Source organism: Triticum dicoccoides, chromosome 5B (assembly GCF_002162155.2).
Source record: "Triticum dicoccoides isolate Atlit2015 ecotype Zavitan chromosome 5B, WEW_v2.0, whole genome shotgun sequence".
In the NCBI taxonomy this organism is placed as follows: domain Eukaryota; kingdom Viridiplantae; phylum Streptophyta; class Magnoliopsida; order Poales; family Poaceae; genus Triticum; species Triticum dicoccoides.
In genome coordinates, this window is record NC_041389.1 from 492567297 (window position 1) to 492589232 (window position 21936).

General features: G+C 40.6%; 1 protein-coding gene and 1 long non-coding RNA gene across 6 annotated transcripts; one reads left to right on the plus strand and one right to left on the minus strand.

Moving 5' to 3' along the window:
• Positions 1-1424: 1424 nt before the first annotated feature.
• On the plus strand, positions 1425-12076 carry LOC119311104. 4 transcript variants are annotated; one of them, XR_005150880.1, is made up of 4 exons: positions 1425-1699; positions 9672-9938; positions 10595-11369; positions 11451-12076. It is a non-coding gene; the product is annotated as an uncharacterized LOC119311104 (long non-coding RNA). The 4 variants fall into 4 exon arrangements; XR_005150882.1 differs by having other exon boundaries at positions 9672-9698; positions 9809-11369; XR_005150879.1 differs by having other exon boundaries at positions 9672-11369.
• LOC119311103 (protein FLOWERING LOCUS T-like) lies at positions 2533-9761 on the minus strand. Of its 2 annotated transcripts, XM_037586733.1 has the most exons (6): positions 8675-9761; positions 8426-8625; positions 7540-7601; positions 5971-6011; positions 3842-4058; positions 2533-2945 (listed from the first exon to the last, which is right to left on the minus strand). In XM_037586733.1, exons 1-6 carry the CDS (start codon positions 8781-8783, stop codon positions 2927-2929), a joined length of 648 nt encoding a protein of 215 aa, XP_037442630.1. In that variant the 5' UTR covers positions 8784-9761; the 3' UTR covers positions 2533-2926. The 2 variants fall into 2 exon arrangements, with proteins under 2 accessions (XP_037442630.1, XP_037442631.1); XM_037586734.1 differs by having other exon boundaries at positions 8426-9759.
• Positions 12077-21936: the final 9860 nt, after the last annotated feature.

Sequence of the window (21936 nt, forward strand, 5' to 3'; positions counted from 1 at the left end):
TTACATTCAAAAGATCTCCAACTCATCGGGCGACGACGACGACAATCGTAATATCGTGCTCGATGAGGCGGAGCAGGTGAGATGCTTTGGTTGTGTAAAAAGCATGCACCACGCACGTAACGACGAGACAGAGTGGATGCGGAAGTGGTCGAACGGGCTACACACAAAGGGGACAAAGACATTGGAGAAGACACACAAATTCCACTGTTTGCCCCACCTGCAGCTGGAACGACCCATCGAACTGATTGATGCAGTTGGCGTCACCACATCTAGAAAATCACACGTCTATAGTGCAAAAACACTTAAGTAAAACATGATGGCAAATGCACTCATCAACTGCCATCTTCATGCCTAAAATCATACTCCTTCGGGTAGAACGCTTCACATGCAGTGGAGAATAGGAGATCGTCATCAACATCTCCCTTAGTGACACCCGCTGCCATGCCTTAGGCCTAGGGAAACATCTCTCCCGCCTCTGCCTAGCATTTTTTTTGAAAAAGGAGACAGAGCCTCCGGCCTCTGCATCAATCGATGCATGCAGCCATCTTATTAAAAAAAAAATAGCTTCAAAGTCTTAGAGCCACAAGTACCCAAAATCATAGTGCAAAAATAAAACAAAGAGAAGTACCACATCCGGCGAAACAGATCAGGTTGCTATGCCTATACACCTAGCCTATTATCATCACGCCATCCAAATCAGCTGAAGATAGCCCGTGCTACCGTCTCCCAACGGTTGCACCCAATACCCATAAGCTCTCTGGCCTAGCATGTCAAAGCCAAAGCTGTCGAAGGAGTATGCATGCGTCCAGTCTTAGCCTTCGGTCAAACAACATGCCAATAAACATCAAAAGCACCTACACCTATACCATGCCAGCTCAAAAACCGCCTAAGAGGGTGATTAATAAGGTGTTGCATATTCTCTTGAATGATTTAATGATTTTTGACCATGCCTCCCACGTGGTCCGATATTGTATATTTGACAGTATATATCAGACCAAATTTACCTCAAGAGATTGCCGCTCAGGTCGGATATATCCGAGGGTGAAAGTTGTGCTTTTTTGGATGATGTGTAAAGTATCTTTCTTCTTCTTTTTCCTGGATTATTCTTCCTTTTTTTTAGAACTATGTATATACTTTCTTCCTTTTTTTTTTGAGGGAATGCCATTCGGCTAGCTTTATTGAATTTTCAAAACTGATATTTTCTTCCTTTTTTTGGGACAAGTACAGTATATAGTACTTTCTTCCATTTTTTTTTGAGGAAGTATAGTACTTTCTTCCAAACAAAATTGTTTGAAGAGACAAATATTTCCAGTCGGGCCTCCAGCCCGGCATATAGTAGGCATGGGGTTATTTTGGCCTGCCCTGGCCCGGCCTTGTTAAGTTTTGGAGGCTAGGCCCGACCCATACCTCCCAGCACTCCTGCCCCTTAGCCAAAAAAATAAGAGCACTCCTGCCCCAGTCCTCGCCGCCGGCGTCCATGTCGTCGTTTCTCCACCGTCTCCCCCTCGTCCACACCCAAACCCCGACGCGGCGGAGGCGGCGCCAGAGCGCGAGACGGAGCGAGGCGAGTGGTCTCTCCACTCACCCACTCAGCTCTTGCGGCTCGCCTTTCCCCTCCCCTCCCCCGCGAGCCTGACGACCGGCTCAAAATAGGAAATGCGCTCGTCTCGGTCGGTCGGGCCGTCGGACCGCGTGGCCGGTAATGCCTCCGCCCCGATTCCCTCTTCGATGTTTCTTCCGTGAGATTACCTGGTTATTTAGGCGTGATTGGTGTATTGATTTGTATTGGTAGTTCTGAATTATTGCTGCGGTGTCAGAAGATGGGCGCGTGCTTGAGTTCAGGCTTGCGCACCATCAAATATTTAATTCGTCAGCTCGCGTTCAGATCTCATGGACGCAATTGTCGGGTTGTTTTTAACGTCACAGATCTTCGCTCAATGTGGCACAGTTGCTGAAATGAGACACCATCTGCGGGGCTGGAGTAATCTAACTTGTTGGTTAGTGGGCGCCGAATGGTGCTCTTCCATTCGAGTATGCATGGTTTGGACCACGCTATGTCATCTGGTTATATGTATAGTTCACGCCCCCATTACTAGATCAGTACGACACTCCGGGGTAAGTTGTTCAGATTTGTTCTTTGTGGTCTTAGTGAGCTCAAGCAGTTTAGTTTGACCTCTTCATGGATGGACTCAGGGATCTGTTTAGTTTGTGTCCCAGACATGAGTGTTGTCATGCTCTGGTTTACATCCACACTCACTGAAAGTAAAAGAAAAGCAGTACCACTTGCATTATCAACCGAGTGATCCGATCATCAGTGGCCAAGCTCTGTCCAGTTGACAGAGAGGACCAGTCTTAATGGGATTGCAAAGTATTGTATGTACAGAAGAGAGATACATGTAGTAATCTCACTCTTTACTTTGACCCTGTACTAAGCTCCACGACATCTGATCACACTTACACTCACAATTGCTAATGTGAACATCATAAACTAAGTTAAAAAAACATCATAAACTAAGTTAAAAAAACATCATAAAACATAATATCAAATTTTTATTAATACATTTAGAGATGTGATATATGAGAACTCGGATGATACTTTGTTTCATATGATACGAATCAATTGCTGGACTACTGGATTGTTAACTAGTGCTATATGGGCTGTCAAAACTCAAAAGCTTCGGTGAACTATATAAAAAGGGTGTACCCAGTGCTGAAAGCTCCCACACAAGGTGGGGTCTGGGGAAGGGAATTTCTAGACAGCCTTACCCTTGCATAATAATTCTGCAAGGAGGCTGGTTTGAACCCAGGACCTCCAGGCCACAAGTGGAGAGACTCTACCACTGTGCCAGGCCAGCCCTTCTTTGGTGGACTATATAGTTTCTGAAAATGGTACTGCCTTGTTCTAGAGCCCTCCTGCATCCATCCCTCAGCCTGGTCCTTGGAACCTATTAATCAAGAAAAAGGAATCTGTTTAGAACTGGTAATGAAATGCTATTGTCCTAGAAATAACATGCCTTTTTCCCCATATTAAATAGGGATGGTGTTTTGAAGATAAAGGGATGGTGTTCTTTTGTCGCCATTGTTTTTGAATTTCTACGTGGCTCATTCTTGTGTGTATATCAAGAGAGGAGAACACCCTAACCTTCTTTGTATTGTTCTACCATATCACTTCTTTCTTGAAATCGAAGTATTGTAAGGTAGTTAGTAAGAATAAATTGTTCATCATTAAAGGGATGAAAATGTTAATATTATTTCGTACATAAAGAGGTCATACCCTGATTAAATCTTTGGAAATCACTATATTATGAAAAAAATGCATATTTGCCTGATCCAAAATTTCCCCTTTCTGAATATATGTGTTGATGTTGGCACTTCAGCAATCTCCAGAAACTGTTCCCCAGATCACCTTAGTAACCCCATGGTTGCTTTAGATTATATGTTAATGAGCTAACTATGTGTCCTAGTCTAGTACTTCTCAACTGGAGTACATTGTCAAGAATTCTATTTTCATGGATCCAGAGACCCCCACCCCTCCCTGGTTCCTATGTGACATTTTGCCTATCTTCAGGTTCGGATCTATGTTGGGGCCAGGGCTACTCCAGTTTTTTCCTTCAATAATTATATAATGTAGGAATTATATATTTATGCACATATATTTCTGTGATTCTTAAACTCTATCAAATTAACCTACTTTCACCTAGTTTTTGCCTTCTTTTGCTTTTATTCTCAATTAAATTTTAGCTTCATGTTCTTTTTGGCCCCTGATTTTTCACTGAAACTCCGTCACTGCCTATATCATATCTATCCATTAAGTAAAACATGAACTTTCGTCGGTGCGTACCTTCTGCCACCAACACCACTCTCCTTTTGGCAGTTGAAGAATAATGCAGCAACCGGTGGTCCAAGATTGTAAAATGCTGAGAAGTCTCTGATGTTAAAATTTTGCCGCCATCCTGGTGCATAAACTGTTTGCCGTGCTCCCTGTTTGAATAGCACAAAAACAAGCCGATGAATACCGGCTGGTGGCCGTGGAGCTTCATAGGGAACTATTTCATTGCCTGAAACATTTGTATTCTATATTAGACTTGCTTTGCACAATTCAATTTTTTAAGGTGAAGAATAAATTTGACCATTTCACAATATCGACTGCCACTGTTCTAACTATTTTGGGCGACAAGCTCCTCATCAGTTTGACATAGATATTCCCTGTAGCTCAGTGCCATTACTGCTGAGCCTGCCCCTTTTATACTCGCTGTAAATTCAGTAAATATAGATAATGTCCTGTGATGCCTTATTTGTTGACCTTCTTCTCAAACTATATACCTTAAGCTATATGTGCAGTTGGTCTCTACAGCCCAATATCATGTGCTGCATATCCACCATTGCATCCAGACATAAGCATAGAAATATTGAAGTTGAAGATAGACTATCTACAGGCGGAACGTTTCCATTAGCGAGCATATAGAAAAAGGAGATAGGTCATTTGGTTGCCTATCATTAAATGCAATAATAAAATAGTAAACTCATGCGCTGTGGCATGTTATGGAATTTCTGTTTAGTCTGCTAAAAGCATTCCAAAGTCTGTTTAAAATGTGAAATCTGCTTGCAATCTTGATTGAATGGAAGAGATGTCTATCTGCTAGCCCAAGCCTAACAGATTGGCTAAGCCAGGTAAATGGAATGGGCTGGTATATGGCTCGAAAGAAGTCTGCCATACATTTTCTTACTGCTAATGTAGTAATTTGGCCAAGTCACATTGCTAGTATCTTTTCTGTGGGAACATGACACTAGTGCTTTGTGATAACCATAAGTCCATAACTATGGTTTGTCTGCTTGTGCTAATACGTATGTGTGAACTCTAGTAGGCAGCATCTTAAGGGAGGCTATAAAGCACTGTCTTTTCAGATTAGTGTTCTAAGTGGCATTCTAGTATTTTGTCTTCACTTGGAAATGGAAGTTCCCATGTTTGAAGAATCTGAAGTATGTCTAAATTTGGAATATAGGTGTATCTTGTATTTATGCTGGCCACAGGTCAAACATTGTATACTGTCAAGCAGTGAAGCAGGTAACAGTTTCCATCAATTTGATGTCCAATTGAGATCTCACCACATTGACAAATGTCATCAAGTGGGTCCCACAGAAAGTTACATGGTGTCAGATACTCAACTGGGGCACTGTTGGCAGATAAATACTGTCCAACTGCTTAACCTGCATCAAAGACAGGTGCAGTCACATATTAGAGCGGGGCATACCCCCTCTCTCTAAGGTGCTTTGCATTTGACTCACATGTATGAGGTATCTGTATTTGAGATGGTTATGTATAGTTTAGCCTTCAGTAGGGTTATCATAAAACTTTACTTGGAAACTAGATAGAGTTTATTCGTCTCAAATTCTCAGTTGCTGCAGTGTCACCTTAAATCCAAAAAGATTAAGTATAAGGGTATAGAACGAAAATGCCTAATTAAAGACAAAGAATCTCAGCATATGCTATATTAGCCTATTAAATAAACCTAATATGCATGTGTCAGTGACTGAAAGTGTACTCCTGTTTGCGATTGGTTTGACGATGGCTTGAATTAACCATTGACTTGATTTGTTCTTTTTTTTGAGTAGTTGCAATAATTCTCTAAAACCCTTGTGCACATCTTAGCTTGCAAATTTTATTTTGTTGGAATTTATGTTGTCATTTGTCATATACCACCTCCGCTAGCCTACCAAAACATCATATATTTTAGAACGGAGGTAGTAGTTCATTAAGTAGCGGGCTTATGTGATTGTTCGAGCCAAAGGAATTCAAAGTACAGAACAATGAATATTATTATTTTTGTGCGTGGAGCAATTGAGGAAAGATATTGATACCCAAATAATCTGAGTAGTTTGCCGATTGTGTTATATGATAAATTGTTCAACCGTCTGCATATGTCATGTATGATTGTTCGACTATTGGAGATTATGTAAGGCGTTACCCACCAAAACGTGCATCTGTTGCCTCTGGGATGTCTGTCACCAACCTGTACAAAATAATGAACAAGACAACACCTTTAGATCTTTGATCAGCAACAGGACTGTTCATACGTGGTGTAATATAAGCTACATAATCCTATGCCTAAATCATGTCAAATTAAGGAAAAAACAATGTACGATTAAATTGAAAGTTTTTTTAAGGAGTTTTAAGTTGAAGAAACATGAATCCGATTAATTTATTAGTTATATGGTATTTTTAGATTGGTGATACTTTCTTAATAGCAAGTAGCTAACAAAGCATTGACCAATCAGCCAAACAAAAAACTTGGTGTCACAAATAGGCAGCATGTTGAGTCAGAGGAACGTATGGAAATGTCAGTGTTTGGTACAAAATCAGTTACCCGTAAGTTTATCCAGCAGGAAATGTGACTGTTACAGTAATGGCGACTTTTATTACTGGAAGGCCAAAGGGTTGTACATATGGAGGTACAGATGAGGGAAATATGCTGGGAACCCCTTATACAATTGGTATACACAGCACTTATATGTAATCTAACAATGACCACTGTTCTATATTATTTTATAATCAGCAAGTTCCTTCAATTTTTCTGCTATCTGTGGTTTGCTTCTAGATATTCCTAGCAGAAACTTTTGGCATTCATAAAATATACATGAACAGAATGAGTTTTCAGTTTTAACATGGATAAATGTCGTCTGAGCAATACGTGTTAACTTTAAGCATTAGCTGCTTAGCTCTACCACTTGTTTCTGTTGAATAGTCTCTGTCAGCCTTTTTTTGCTTCTGTTTCCTCTAAAAGTACTATTGAGATTGCATCCATGCATATCCTGATGCTTTTCATGTTGATGTCATATTTAATGCCTTCTTCAATTAATGTGTTTGTCCCAGCTCACCATATCCTATATACCTATGAGATTCATCTCCACTATCTTATTTATCTTGAATGCAGCCTATTCACATCATCAAGTAGGTTCACCATGTAAAAAGCTTTCCCACTCAATCTTCATGCGCATGCTCTCGATAACTCTCCCGGAACCTTATTAAGGGCCATCTTTTCACTACTTTGTGTTTTGAAGTAATTAATAATCAAATTTTCAGGGTACCTAGTCCATGAGAAGGTGGTAAAACATCTTGGAGACTGTAGAAACTATTAAGATTTATGCTGCAATATTTGGTTATTTAATTTCCGTGCTACCAAACAGTATCTACAGGAAAACTAATGAATGTTGATAAAAATGGCAATCTAAACAAAGAGACTTAGGTTAAGGGAGTTATGGTGCTAGAAAAGAATTAGGTTACCGCAATACTGTACTTTCTTACCCAATAGCATACAGAACAAGAGTTCCTCAGCTGTTGATGGATGGAAAAGAAACACCCCCCTCCTTTTTCGAGAGGGCTGCATTCCAATCCTGCAGGTTATCTAGGTAAGGGGTTCTTGAACTATAAACATAAAAACAATGTTGCAAAAAGCAGTCATAGGTTTCTTAAGAAATTTGGCATCATTGAGGTTAAGGAAGAAACTATGCAGTACTGTGTAATAAATATAACATGCTCACCAATGCAAATATTCCCTGTATTCCGGTTTGCTTGGACTTGGCGCGTCAGGATCCACCATAACCTTATAAGATGGGATATTTCTATCTTAGCATTGAGATAAAGACAAAAGAGACAGTTGCATACCTTATAGAGGAGCCAGAGCACAACTCTACAGAGCAAAAAGAAGAATGCAATAGTGGGAAGCAGTGTGGTCAGGTATCTTCTTTTATATAGCTAGCGGGTTCAGGTGGGATAGGGGATATTCTGATTAATTTTCTGGGTAGTTTTGTCTATTCAGTTATGTAGAGGATGTTCATAGCAACATGCATGTATGCCAACTTTAACATGAGAGAGCTTCAAACTCCAACTTTAAGCAAAGCAGACAGATTTGGGCTTATCCTGCCCAATATTCTTGTATAGCACTGTACAAACAAGATACTAACATAGGGTGCAGACATATATTCTAAAGTAGCATGTACTATACTTGATCATTTGCAATGGTTATTGTGTGATGTTCTTGTTCTCACTATAATATTCTTTGTGGCCTATATCTCTCGTATTTCTGTTATAAAAAATCACCCATGGAACATATATCTGTGGAAGTTAGGTATCCTTCTTTAGTGAAACATCATTCAGACTTGTGCATAAGGGTTTCTAAATGAAGGTTGCTTTGGGTAAGGAGCTTGTATAGATCAGCGTATGCGTCACTCTTCTATGATTACCTTATCTGATTATTCTAGACACCATCCCTCACACGAGAGTCATCTTCTTTTTAACGTTTTGTTTGGATCAAAGGTCATTTTTCATATTATCTAACACAATAAACCTGCAAACTACACATATCATTTTCCTACAAGGTATTGTGTTACTTACAAGTATGTAGAGCTACATATATTGTGTACTTACAAGTGTGTAGAGCTTCGTCCGGTCACGACCTTCAATCTCCACCTGTGGTGCATTGAGCACAGCAGATGATCGTACCCCAGTGCCATTTGTAATCTCCTTCTCACCATAATTAATCCTCATGGCAGCTGACTTTACGAAAGGATCCAACACATCACCAATTACCTGGCTCAGTGCCAAAGGGTCCCTGCCCCGTGACATAACTCGGTTTTATTATCGTAGGAAGGCTACACAAGAGGATTTTACTGACACTTTGGTCGACTAGGCGGTGAGAAATGCTCAATATGGTGGAAGGGCTGGCTGAAAAATTTCTGTGTGGAAGAACAGAGTAGTTCGTCGTAAATTTATAGGAGTGAGGCATCCAACTTTATGTTCACAACATTCCATTGTGCACTATGAGCAAATGGAATCTAACTTTTCATAAAATATTATTATTTTCCTTATAGTTCTTCTTTGTTGCATGGAAATGTTGAGCACCTATCAATCTCCAGATGGCCTAGTTGTAGCTGTGGCTGGCCATGGTCTTAGTGAATGGCCTGTATGGTAAGTTGTTCCTGCATATATTCCCCAAAGATCTGGAGGCATGCTTAAAGCTCCAAGAATTAGCCTCCCCTGCATGACGCCTTGCCTGGGCTAGGACAAAGGTTTGCAATGAGTCATTTCATGTTCAACGATACTTCTTTGAGTGGTGAGCACTCAGCTTTAGAAAGAATATTTCGATCAACATCAGAATGCAAGAGTATGAAACCCGGGGAGGTAGAAACAGGTCATGAGCAATTTTCATTGTTCTTGACAGCAATGGTAGTATCTAGTACTTCGCCCTTCACCCTTGAGTGGAAAAGTATTCACAGGTCCTATCTTACAGAGTTGTCACCTACTGAGGCTTCACATGGACCATACAAACAGTCAGAGAGGCTTCACAAAGATAATGCTGAAGACCTTAAATCGTGGTAATGAATTAACAGGATGCGACTGTTCTTGTTTACTTGAGAATAGCAGGGTGTCTTATTGTGATTACTTTCAGCAAACTCAGACTTCCTTTTGACTATGACATCGTATAACCAGATTAGGCAAGCTTAGTCTTTCTATACCTGGATATCACGAGGTAGCCGGCTTGACTATGTGAGGATGTCTAATTCTTCTAATGTGCAAAATGAAATATATATTCATCTTTTTTCATTTTGATATCATCTACGCATGTATTCATGTTTGGTTACCTCTTTCCTTGTGCACATTGCACAAAATACAGCTGCACATGACAAGCTGGAAGAAACAGGTACTGGATGAGCATCTCCTGGTTCAAGTTGCAGAATCAATGTCTTTGATATTGTCAGAATCAGCCATATTCCAGATTCTCCATATCATTTAAATTCTGGCTGCGAGCAGAAATTTCACCCTTGATGATACAAATGGGCATTTGGAGATAGGCGCTATCACCTGGAGCTTGCATTCAAGCTGTACCTGCAAGAATACTACATCCAGCTGCCTCGTCTCTCCACATAAACATCCATATCAGGTAATCCGCAGCATGATGAAGAATCCACGCAGATTTTATATTTTCAGCTGGGAATAAAAGGTGAGGACAACTGGCTGCTACATTTTGTACCCTTTAATTCCGCATAAACTTCGGAATAAGTGCTCCGTACTGTGCCAAAGCTTTTCTTTCACCTTTTCTAGTTAGCATACATGTCAACATACGTGCAAGACAACATTAGGCCTATTAGTATACAAAGAGCTTTGCAGAAGACAAGTTATATCTCGAAAATTTCTACCCAATCCCTTCATACAAAGAAGGACCTTAAAGAAAGCATGATGTATAAGGGTACCATCAGTTTTGCAGAAAACATAACTGTATGTAGTACCAAGAGCTTGAGGAAAAAACATTTAGGGAAACCGGCTAAGAGCAGGACCCTTAACCTAGTATCTCTGTTAGTTAAGTGGTATAAATTAGAATTTCTGAAGAAATTTGTCGACCAAAGAGGGGGGCCACGGATACCTTTGGCATCAAGGAAGCTCTGCCCGTGGTACGAACCCGTTGTTGACATTTGGATAACTAGTCTGCACGTGTACTGATACAAAATTTCTTGGAGACATGCTAATGTACGGTGAGATCACAACTAGCTTTTTTTAACGGAATATGCTCTAACATATCACAATCTTGTTGGAATAAAGGTACAGTGTTGCACATCAGATGGGCATCTCCACCAGGACCTTGCTAGCAGAAAGGCAGAAGATCAACTTTAAATTGCTGAAAGTTCTCGCATGACAATCACAAGGGAAAGGCACCAAGGAATTTCCCCGCACCGCAAACTACCTACACCTGACTTTCGTGGATGAACTCTCGCCATGCATGCCAGGCCTCTCCGCTGCGGCGCTGCCTATGGTCCCTATGGTCCCTCTGAACTGTTTGAGGACCAGCTAGAAACAGCGCTAAAGTTCATCTAATCCAGGTCAGAGCTGAATCTATTCTAGTGGAGTGCAGTCTTATCATTTGGCAATCCTGCATCTACAAATTGCTGATACAGCTTGCAGCATATATACTGTTCGTCATGACGAGCTACAGTACCGGCATGGCAGGCTGCAGTAGCAAAATGGGCCAAGAACAGGAAAACAGAGTAAGTCAGTCCCATAGTTGGCAAAGGGGTGGCGGCTTGCTGATTGGTGGGTCCAGAGTCCAGAGACTGGGTCGGTATGGATTGCACTCTGTTATGTAGAACGACAATGACAAGTGGGCCTAATAGTGGAGGAATCAGAGTGATGTACTTTATGTTCTCGAGTAACAAAAAGTGACCGTTATTCTCTCCAATCGCTTATCTCTTTTGCGTTCTCCCTTCCCCCTTTTTTCGTGCTGTGACGGCGATCATATCTTAGGTGACGGGGACATAACATTGTTGCAGCAGCTTGTGCTGACTCCTGTGCAAGATTTTCACCATCTAAGAGCTTACAGGTTTGACATCTGGCATTGTTTTTTCCCCTACATCTCTAGTTTTTTTCTATATCTCTAGCATTGATTTACGGGTTTCTCTAGCAATCCCAGGTCAATTAATCCAGTGTGAAGACCAGAACAGTGTGATAACACGCAGCAGCAAGAATGGGTTGGTCAGAGCAATTCAGGAATCTGGTTATCAATACTGCTGTATATTTACTTATCTTTCACCAGAGTAAAAAGGCAAGCCTAGCCGTTGATTGGATATTTTGGATGGATCAGCGGTTCAGAGTGAAGGGATTACTATACACATTCATCTGCAGCTGTCATAGATGGATGGGGTTCAAACATGGACTCAGATCTTCTTGACGGGTTTGAATGAGGGATGGGATGAGAACAAGAGCTAATTTGGACAAGAGGCCAACATTTTCTACTAGCATACACACCGCTAGCGTCCATCTTAATCCTATTTCAGGGCCCTAGTTTTTGAAACTTCTGTGTATCATATTTCAGGGCCCTGGTTTTTGAAACGCCTTATATTTTCTTGAAATAGTGTTGCTAAATCTCAGTCGACCGAGACTTGGTTATGTCTCAATCGATGCTATATTCGTGAGATATTGCATGGAGATTCGTGCAAAAATTTAATTTTAGTTTTCCTTTTTCCTTATATGTTATGTATAGCCATACAGTTTGTAAAATGAACCCTGCTATACAAACGAAAGTACATAGACGATTTCTGAACAATGTTGAAGATCGCACCATCTGATGCACACAACAACACTGCTCCACCGTTTGATATAAGTGTTGGTTGCATGTCATGTGTGTACCGTCGTCCGCATAGCAATTTGGTTGTAAAATTTCAGTCACTTTTTTTTCCATTTTGTATTTGTTCTGTAAGTCTTGTATTTTTGTTTATTTTTAGCTCTCTATTTGCTGCAACCGCATCCTTCTATCCTTGAGAATTTGCCCGTCATCAATATATTACCCCCTCTGTTCCCAAGTCAAGGGGAATAAGGTGAAGACGTGGTCTTCTGAGTTCAATCTCAGACTCCCTAACCAGACGTACAGTTGTCACCAACTGGTCTATCAAATCCTTGTCTTCGTCGAGCAACTGGTTTTTCACTCCTTTACTTACTGTTTAGTTTTGCGAAGTCTTTGTTTGCCTATTCTGTTCGAAGACATTGTGTGAAGACATTCCCTCTGATTGCATATTTGTCTTCACACTATCTTTCTAACCTGATCTGCTCTACCTAGCTGTTACTAGTCTTTGTTCATCACTTGTATTCGTGCATGGCTAGTGTAGTTTCACTTTGGTTGTATTTTGCTTAGTCTCTGTTTCTCTTGTTCATCTTCGAATACATTGTTTGTTTTGATGGTTTTCATAAAAATTGCCTATTCACCCCCTCTAGTCGATCACCCCATCTAGTCGATAACTAGCACTTTCACTCTCGTATGCGTGTGTGTACGAGGCATTTGTGAACTGAACCCGAGCGAGGTGTTCACTTATTGAACCTGAGCGATCGCACTAACTAGCTACTACTGAACACGAGCGATCGATCCCACTATGTACTGCAGCCAATCGATCCCTGCTCCATCGTATCTATAATTTTTTATTGTTCCATGCTATTATATTATCAATCTTGGATGCTTTATATGCTATTTTATTTCTTTTTTTTGGACTAACCCAATAGTGTTGTTAGATGTACATGTATACCCATGGTACCAATCTAAAATCTTGTGGTGATGTGTAGTTTCCCACACTTATATTCTTTCAATGTTGCTTTGTCTTGAACTGATATGATTTGATTTGGCAAGACAATGCAGTGACCATAGCATATAGATAGCATATAGATATATGTTTGTTTGATACTTTTATTATGTACTACTTCACAATAGAAGACTTGTTAGTTTAATCATGTCCACCTTACTGCTGAAGTGGTTCACGAAAATGAGTTTCATATACTACATGCTAAATCTGTTATGTGTCAACTTGTTTCTTCCTTTAGAATGCTGACAGAATATTGGAGAAAAGTACCCAATTAAGTAATGATAAAGAAAGTAATGCAGATAAGATTCAGGATAGTGTCTACAACCTTGTTGGTCTCCAACAAAGATTATAAAATAGACAAGGAAAACTATGTTGAAGACAGCGAGACAATCCAAAGTCCTGTCTTTGATGTAGTGTTCGAGCTACTGGCCACTAAAGCTGGCACAAACTCTTCGAACTCGCTATCTGAATCAGTTCGGTTTCTTGAGTCTCAACTACAAGCTGAAAGACATCAATCAACCGTGTTGCGACAAGAAGACGAAGGATTGAGGAAGTCTCTGCAGAATTTAGATGCATACTTTCTGGTGGAACATCAAGAGTTGGAGGATTTTAGCGCCAAACAAGGGAAAACTAATAAGCTTGCTAAGCTTATTGCCAGCATGGTGGATACCTAGGATAACATTTCTTAAGCTCTTCTGAAGTTGTTTCGATTCTGGACTTGTTTTGCCCCCGTGTTTATTTGCGCTGGTGGCCAATTTAGACGCCCAGTGTATGCAATATGCTACTTTGTTGTTCCCTATATTTGCACTGGTGGCGAACTTTGATGCCCAGTGGATGTAATATGTGTAATAACCATAATAGCCTAGCGTAAGTTGCTTTCTTATTTATTTTCTTATTGTCTTGTTTATTTGTTGGCTTGTAGTCACTCCTTTTTCCGCGGTTTGCCAGTGGCTACAATAACCATGGGCCACATATGCACCATTGTAACCATGGGCCTGCTACCTGTTGTAGTGACCATTGGCCTCCTACGGGCCGTAGGATCCATGGGCCACACATGGGTCCTACTATTCGTGGACCAATAGCAGACCACATGTGGGTCGTAAATGGGCTAAAATCGGAATCGCCCATTTATGGGCCCAACCATAATGGTCCGTTAACATACCGGTATATATCATAGGCTTAATTCTATCGACATGTATAACGGGTTGTTAATGGTCTGGAATACATGACGGGATGAAAACGACCCAATGGGTTAACGAGCCAGAAACGGGCCGACTATAACCACAGGCTGAATTTGTCCCACTAGCGGAATAGGCCAGTAATGGACCGTAAGTAATCAAGGGATGGAAATGAGCCGAAGAATATATGGGTCCTTAGAAGGCCGAACGATAACACGGGTTGGAAACTGCCCAACTGAATCATGAGCTGTTAATGGATATAAAGTGATTTATTGTTCATTATGGGCCGAAATCACCACGGGCGTTAAAGTAGGGCCCATAGTTACAAAGGGTCTCATATGGGCCGAAAGACGTCATGCATGAGTTATATTGGGCGCCCCACATGACACCGCCATGCCGAATTCGGAAAGGCCATAACGGGCCATGAGTTACCGGGCTGTAAATGGGCTACATGCGAACATGCCATTAACAGGCTTTCCATGGGCTGGCCTGCTAGGTTTTGACCAAGTCAAATGGGTTGGCCTCTTTAACCTATATGGGCCTTTGTTGGGCCGTGCCATGTGTCGATGTATATAGGCACGTCTCGTCCATTGGATGGATGGGATCTGTCCCAACACGAAGCTGACACGTGGTTCCTTAGGCCAATGAGAATTTTACATGTGGAAAATCGCCATCGGTCGTGGCTGTTAACGGGTTATCAGATCCAAAACCGAACTCGATAGCTTAACAACGACCGGTTGCGGTGGATGCCATGTGTTGGTTACCCTTGATTAAAACACTTCCATGATGCGCCATTTATCGTCATCGAAGTGGACATTTCCGTGATGATAATTTGAGTATTGTCATGGAACACTTCTATGACAACACAGACATGACTATCTTGATTCTGTCATAAAATCGCCACAGATGTACATGCATGACAGAAAATGTGACCTACTGTGACAAACATGTATCATTGTCCCTGATGCACCGCCAGGTGTGCCACCCGTTCCCTCCAATCTAGATGCTATGAACGTGTGGCAGGCAAGAAATGATGACTACATGATAGTTAATTGGGCATGCTTTACAGTGTAGAATCGGTGCTCCAACAGCTTTTTGAGCACCACGGGGCATATGAGATGTTTCAACAGCTAAAATTGGTATTTCAGGCTCACTCTCGTGTGGGGAGGTATGACACCTCTGACAAGTTCTTTAGCCATAAGATGGAGGAGAATAGCTCTATTACTGAGCACGTACTCAAAATGTCTAGGTACTTCAACCTCTTGAATTAGTTGGTAGTTAATCTTTTGGATGAAGTAGCAATTGACAGGGTTCTCCAGTCACTTCAACCAAGCTATAAGGGCTTTGTGATGAACTATAATATGCAAGGATGGAGAAGATGACCCTGAGATTTTCGCGATGCTTAAGGCCGCGGAGGTAGAAATCAAGTAAGAGCATCAAGTGTTGATGGTCAACAAGACCACCAATATCAAGAAGGGAAAGGGAAAGAAAGGGAACTTCAAGAGGAATGGCAAGCTAGTTGCCACTCCCGTGAAGAAACCCAAGGTTGGACACAAACCTAAGACTGAGTGCTTCTACTGCAAGGGGAATGGTCGCTGGAAGCAAAACTGCCCTAAGTACTTGGCAGATAAGAAGGCTGGCAACGTCAACAAAGGTATATTTGATATACATGTTATTGATGTGTACCTTACTAGTGCTCGTAGTAGCTCCTGGGTATTTGACACTAGTTCAGTTGCTAACATTTGTAACTAGAAATAAGACCCGTGGAATAAATGGAGACTAGCTAAGGACGAGGTAACGATGCGTGTTGGAAATGTCTCCAAGGTTGATGTGATCGCCATCGGTACACTCCCTCTATGTCTACCTTTGGGATTAGTTTTATACCTAAATAATTATTATTTGGTGCCCGCATTAAGCATGCATATTATATTCCATATCTTGTTTATTACAAGACGATTATTCACTTAAGTTAGAGAATAGAGGTTGTTCTACTTACATGCATAATATCTTCTATGGTCATGCACCCAATGTGAATGGTTTATTCTTGTTGAATCTCGATCGTAGTGATACACATGTTCATAATATTGATGCCAAAGGATGCAAAGTGAATGATGATAGTACCATATACTTGTGGCACTATCGCTTAGGTCATATTGGTGTAAAGCACATGAAGAAAGTCCATACTAATGGACTTTTGGAATCACTTGACTTTGAATCATTTGATCGAACCATGCCTCATGGGCAAGATGACTACTGAAGAAAATATACCCTAGAGGCAATAATAAAGTTGTTATTTTATATTTCCTTATTCATGATAAAGGTTTATTATTCATGCTAAAATTGTATTGATTGGGAACTTAAATACATGTGTGCATACATAAACAAATACCGTGTCCCTGGTAAGCCTCTACTAGACTAGCCCGTTGATCAAAGATGGTTAAGGTTTCCTAACCATGGACATGAGTTCTCATTTGATTACGGGATCACATCATTAGGAGAATGATGTGATGGACAAGACCCATCCGTTATCTTAGCATAATCATCATTCAGTTTTATTGCTATTGCTTTCTTAATGTCAAATACATATTCCTCAGACTATGAGATCATGCAACTACCAGATACCGGAGGAATACCTTGTGTGCTATCAAACATCACAACATAACTGGGTGATCATAAAGATGCTCTACAGGTATCTCCGAAGGTGTCTGTTGAGTTGGCATATATCAAGATTATGATTTGTCACTCCGAGTATCGGAGAGGTATCTCTGGGCCCTCTCGGTAATACACATCATAAGCTTGCAAGCAAACGACTAAGGAGTTAGTCACGAGATGATGTATTAGAACGAGTAAAGAGACTTGCCGGTAATGAGATTGAACTAGGTATGAAGATACCAACAATCGAATCTCGGGCAAGTAACGTACCAATGGACAAAGGGAATTAGAAAGAGAAATTTATTTTGAAAATTAGAGATGGCACATGCAAATTTTCTTAGAACGGCATGGAAAAACCGCATATAGGTAGGTATAGTGGATTCATATGGTAAAACTGGTTTAAAGGGTTTTGGATGCACAAGTAGTGATCATACTTAGTGCAAAATGAAGGCTAGCAAAAAGATTGAGAAGCAACCAACCAAGAAACGAAAAATCTCGTACCCAGGCATTAAGCATAAGTAACACCGAATAATGCACCACAAGTAGGATATAAATTTCATTGCATAACTATTGATTTCGTGCTTGCATAGGGAATCACAAACCTTAACATCAATATTCTTACTAAAGCACAATTACTCATCAACATGACTCACATATCACATCGTCATATCTCAAAATCATTACTAAGAATCAAGTTTATTTTGTCCAATGATCTTCATGAAAGTTTTTATTATATCGTCCTTGGATATCTATCACTTTGGGACTATTTTCATATGTTGCTTTTAATAAGCTCAAACAAATTTAAGTGGAGAACATGAACATAGTATTTATTTCTCTCAAAATAGGCTAAGTGAAGCAAGAGAGAATTTCTAAAAAGAAATACTAACTCCCAAATAAATCTAAGTGAAGCATGAGAGCATTTCTTCAAAAATAACAAAACACACCGTGCTCAGAAAGATATAAGTGAAGCACTAGAGCAATTCCATGGCTCTAAAAATTGAAGTGAAGCATAGGAGCAAGCATAGCATAATTTTTGGCTCTCTCAAAAAGGTGTGTCCAGCAAGGATTCAAAACTTAAAACACAAAGAAAAACAAGCAAAAACTCATATCACACAAGACGCTCCAAGCAGAAGTCATAATATGTGACGAATAAAAATATAATTCCAAGTAAAATACTGATGGTTGTTAGAAGAAAGAGGGGATGCCACTCGGGGGCATCCCCAAGCGGGGGCATCCCCAAGCTTAGTTGCTTGCTACTTCATGAGTATTATCTTGGGGTGCCTCGGGCATCCCCAAGGTTAGATTTTTGCTAATCCTTATTCCTTCATCCATCGTAAGATCACCCAAAACTTGAAAACTTCAATCACACAAAACTCAACAAAACCTTCGTGAGATCCGTTAGTATAAGAAAGCAAACCACTACTATAAGTATTGTTGCAAACCTATTCATATTTTATTTTTGCATTATATCTACTGTATTCCTTCTTTTCTATGGCAAAAACTCTTAAAAAAACCATAGAATCATTAAAACAAGCACACAACGCAAAGAAAACAGAATCTGTCAAAAACAGAACAGTTTGTAGCAACCTGACTACTTCAAATACTTCTGTAACTCCAAAAATTCTGAAAAATTAGGATGACGTGAATAATTTGTTTATTAATCTTCTGCACAAAGAATCAACTCAAAAGCACTCTTCTAATAAAAATGAAAAATAATTTCGTGAGTGCAAAAGTTTCTGTTTTTCAGCAAGATCAAATCAACTTTCACCCAAATCATCCCAAAGGCCTTGCTTGGCAAAAACACTAATTTAAACCACAAAAACACATCTAATCAGAGGCATAATTGGGTATTTTATTGAAACAGCAAGAAAACCAAAAAGCAAAAAGATACAAGTTGGGTTGCCTCCCAACGAGCGCTATCGTTTTATGCCCCTAGCTAGGCATAACGCGTAGGATCTAAGTGTTATCCTCTGTAATATTTGCCACTTTAGTAAGGGTCTTTTCAAATCCGGGAGGCTCTTTGCGCTTCCCTAAACTTTTCGGGAAAGAAACCATCTTGAGATCTAAAATATCAAACCGTTTATTGCCAAGGGTAATCAAAGTGTTCATACGATTGATACTACCATTGAGATGTTTGAGAGGTTCAATATATTTTTGCAATTCAACCATATGTTTATGCAAATCACCGAGTTCGTCCAAAATTTGAACTCCCTCTAGGGTGAAAGAGAACCCTTTCTTTTGTGGTGGAACCCCCAAAATTCCTTCTAAAATTTCATAGGCAGCATTAACATCAAGCTCAATAAAATTCCCTTTCGCGAAAAAATCCAAGAGTTGTCTATGATGCAAAGCCAATCTTGCGTAAAAATTTCTAAGCAAATTTTTTGCGTCTCCCTTTAGATTGCAAGCATGGTAAGACTCCATAAGCCTATACCAAGCATCTTTCAAATTTTTTCCTTGTCTTTGTTCAAAGTATAGAACTTCAAAATCTAGTAACAAAGGAGGAGCGTTCAAACTAGCCATTGTGATGAGAAAACAAGAACACAAATAGATCTCATGAGAAAACGGCGAACGAAAAAGAGGGCGAATAAAACGACTGTGAAGTGGGGGAGAGGAAAATGGCAAATAATGTAAATTGCAAGGAGATGAGATTTGTGATTAGGAACCTAGTTGATGTTGAAGATCCTCCCCGCCAACGGCGCCAGAAATTCCTTTTGATGCTTGCTTGAACTATGTTAGTATTTCCCCAAAGAGGAAGGGAGGATGCAGCACATCGACAGTAGGTATTTCCCTCAGTGATGATACCAACGTTATCGAACCAGTAGGAGAACCAAGCAACACAATGTAAACAACCCCTGCACACAGATAACAAATACTCGCAACCTGATGTGTTAAAGGGGTTGTCAATCCCTTTCGGGTAACGATGCCTCAAATTGGCGAGAATACGTGATAAAGTTGTGATAGATAGGATATCGCAAAATAAATAAAGTGCAGCAAGATATTTTTGTATTTTTGGTTTAATAGATCTAAAAATAAAAGCAAAGGAAAATAGATCTCAAAGGCAAATATGATGAGACCCCGGGGCCGTATGTTTCACTAGTGGCTTCTCTCGAGAAAAATAGCAAACGGTGGGAAAACAATTACTGCTGGGCAATTGATAGAACTTCAAATAATCGTGACGATATCCAGGCAATGATCACTATATAGGCATCACATCCAAGATTAGTAGACCGACTCCTGCCTGCATCTACTACTATTACTCCACACACCGACCGCTATCCAGCATGCATCTAGTGTATTAAGTTCATGGAAAAATAGAGTAATGCAATAAGAACGATGACATGATGTAGACAAGATCTATTTATGTAGAAATAGACCCCATCTTGTTATCCTTAATAGCAACGATACATACGTGTCGTTTCGCCTTCTGTCACTTGGATCAAGCACCGTAAGATCGAACCCATCACGAAGCACCTCTTCCCATTGCAAGATAAATAGGTAAGTTGGCCAAACAAAACCCAAATATCAGAGAAGAAATACGAGGCTATAAGCAATCATGCATATAAAGAAGACTCAAATAACTTTCATGGATAAAAACATAGATCTGGTCATAAACTCAAAGTTCATCGGATCCCAACAAACACATCGCAAAAAGGCTTACATCATATGGATCTCCAAGAGACCATTGTATTGATAATCAAGAGAGAGAGAGAGAGAGAGAGAGAGAGAGAGAGAGAGAGAGAGAGAGAGTAAGCCATCTAGCTACTAACTACGGACCCGTAGGTCTACAAAGAACTACTCACGCATCATCGGAGAGGCACCAATGGGCATGATGAACCCCTCCGAGATGGTGTCCAGATTGGATCTGGTGTTTTTGGAACTTGCGGCGGCTGGAATTGATTTTCGTCGCCTCCCCTAGGGTTTCTGGAATATTGGGGTATTTATAGAGCAAAGAGGCGGTGCGGGAGGCCACCGAGGTGGGCACAACCCACTTGAGCGTGCCTGGGCCTCCAGGCGCGCCCTGGTAGGTTGTGCTCTCCTTGGAGCTCCCCTCAGGTACTTTCTTGGCCCACTAGATGTCTTCTGGTCCAAAAAAAATCCACAAAAAGTTTTGCTGCATTTGGACTCCGTTTGATATTGATTTCCTGCGATGTAAAAACAAGCAGAAAATAACAAGTAGCACTGGGCACTATGTCAATAGGTTAGTACCAAAAAATGATATAAAATAACTATAAAATGATTGTAAAACATCCAAGAATGATAATATAATAGCATGGAACAATCAAAAATTATAGATACGTTCAAGACGAATCAGGGCCCTCTCAGTAATACACATCATAAACTTGCAAGCAAACGACTAAAGAGTTAGTCACGAGATGATGTATTACGAAACGAGTAAAGAGACTTGCCGGTAACGAGATTGAACTAGGTATGAAGATACCGACGATCGAATCTCGGGCAAGTAACATACCGATGGACAAAGGGAATTACGTATGTTGTCATAACAGTTCGACCGATAAAGATCTTTGTAGAATATGTGGGAGCCAATATGAGCATCCAGGTTCCGCTATTGGTTATTGACCGGAGAGGTATCTCGGTCATGTCTACATAGTTCTCGAACCCGTAGGGTCTGCACGCTTAACGTTCGATGATGATATAGTATCATATGAGTTATGTGATTTGGTGATTGAATGTTGTTCGGAGTCCCGGATGAGATCACGAACATGACGAGGAGTTTGGAAATGGCCGAGAGGTAAATATTGATATATAGGATGATGGTATTCGGACACCGGAAGTGTTCCGGAGGATACTGGGTAGATATCGGGTCATTGGAAGGGGTTCCGGGCACCCCCGACAAAAGATATGGGCCTTATGGGCTAATAGAGGAAACGCACCAGCCACAAGGGGCTGGTGCGCCCCTCATATGGGCCGGCCAAGGTGGAGAAGGAAAGGGGAAGGAGGAAAGGAAAGAAAGGGAATATGATTCCCCCTT

What these genes read in the sequence shown, in the direction of transcription:
- LOC119311103 (XM_037586733.1), bottom strand. Translation starts at nt 8,783, where the DNA reads ATGCCTCACTCCTATAAATTTACGACGAACTACTCTGTTCTTCCACAC. An exon ending in TCACCGCCTAGTCGACCAAA is followed by an intron (nt 8,626 to 8,674) that starts GTGTCAGTAAAA and finishes AATAAAACCGAG; the next exon opens with TTATGTCACGGGGCAGGGAC. An exon ending in TACAGGGAATATTTGCATTG is followed by an intron (nt 6,012 to 7,539) that starts GTGAGCATGTTA and finishes TATTTTGTACAG; the next exon opens with GTTGGTGACAGACATCCCAG.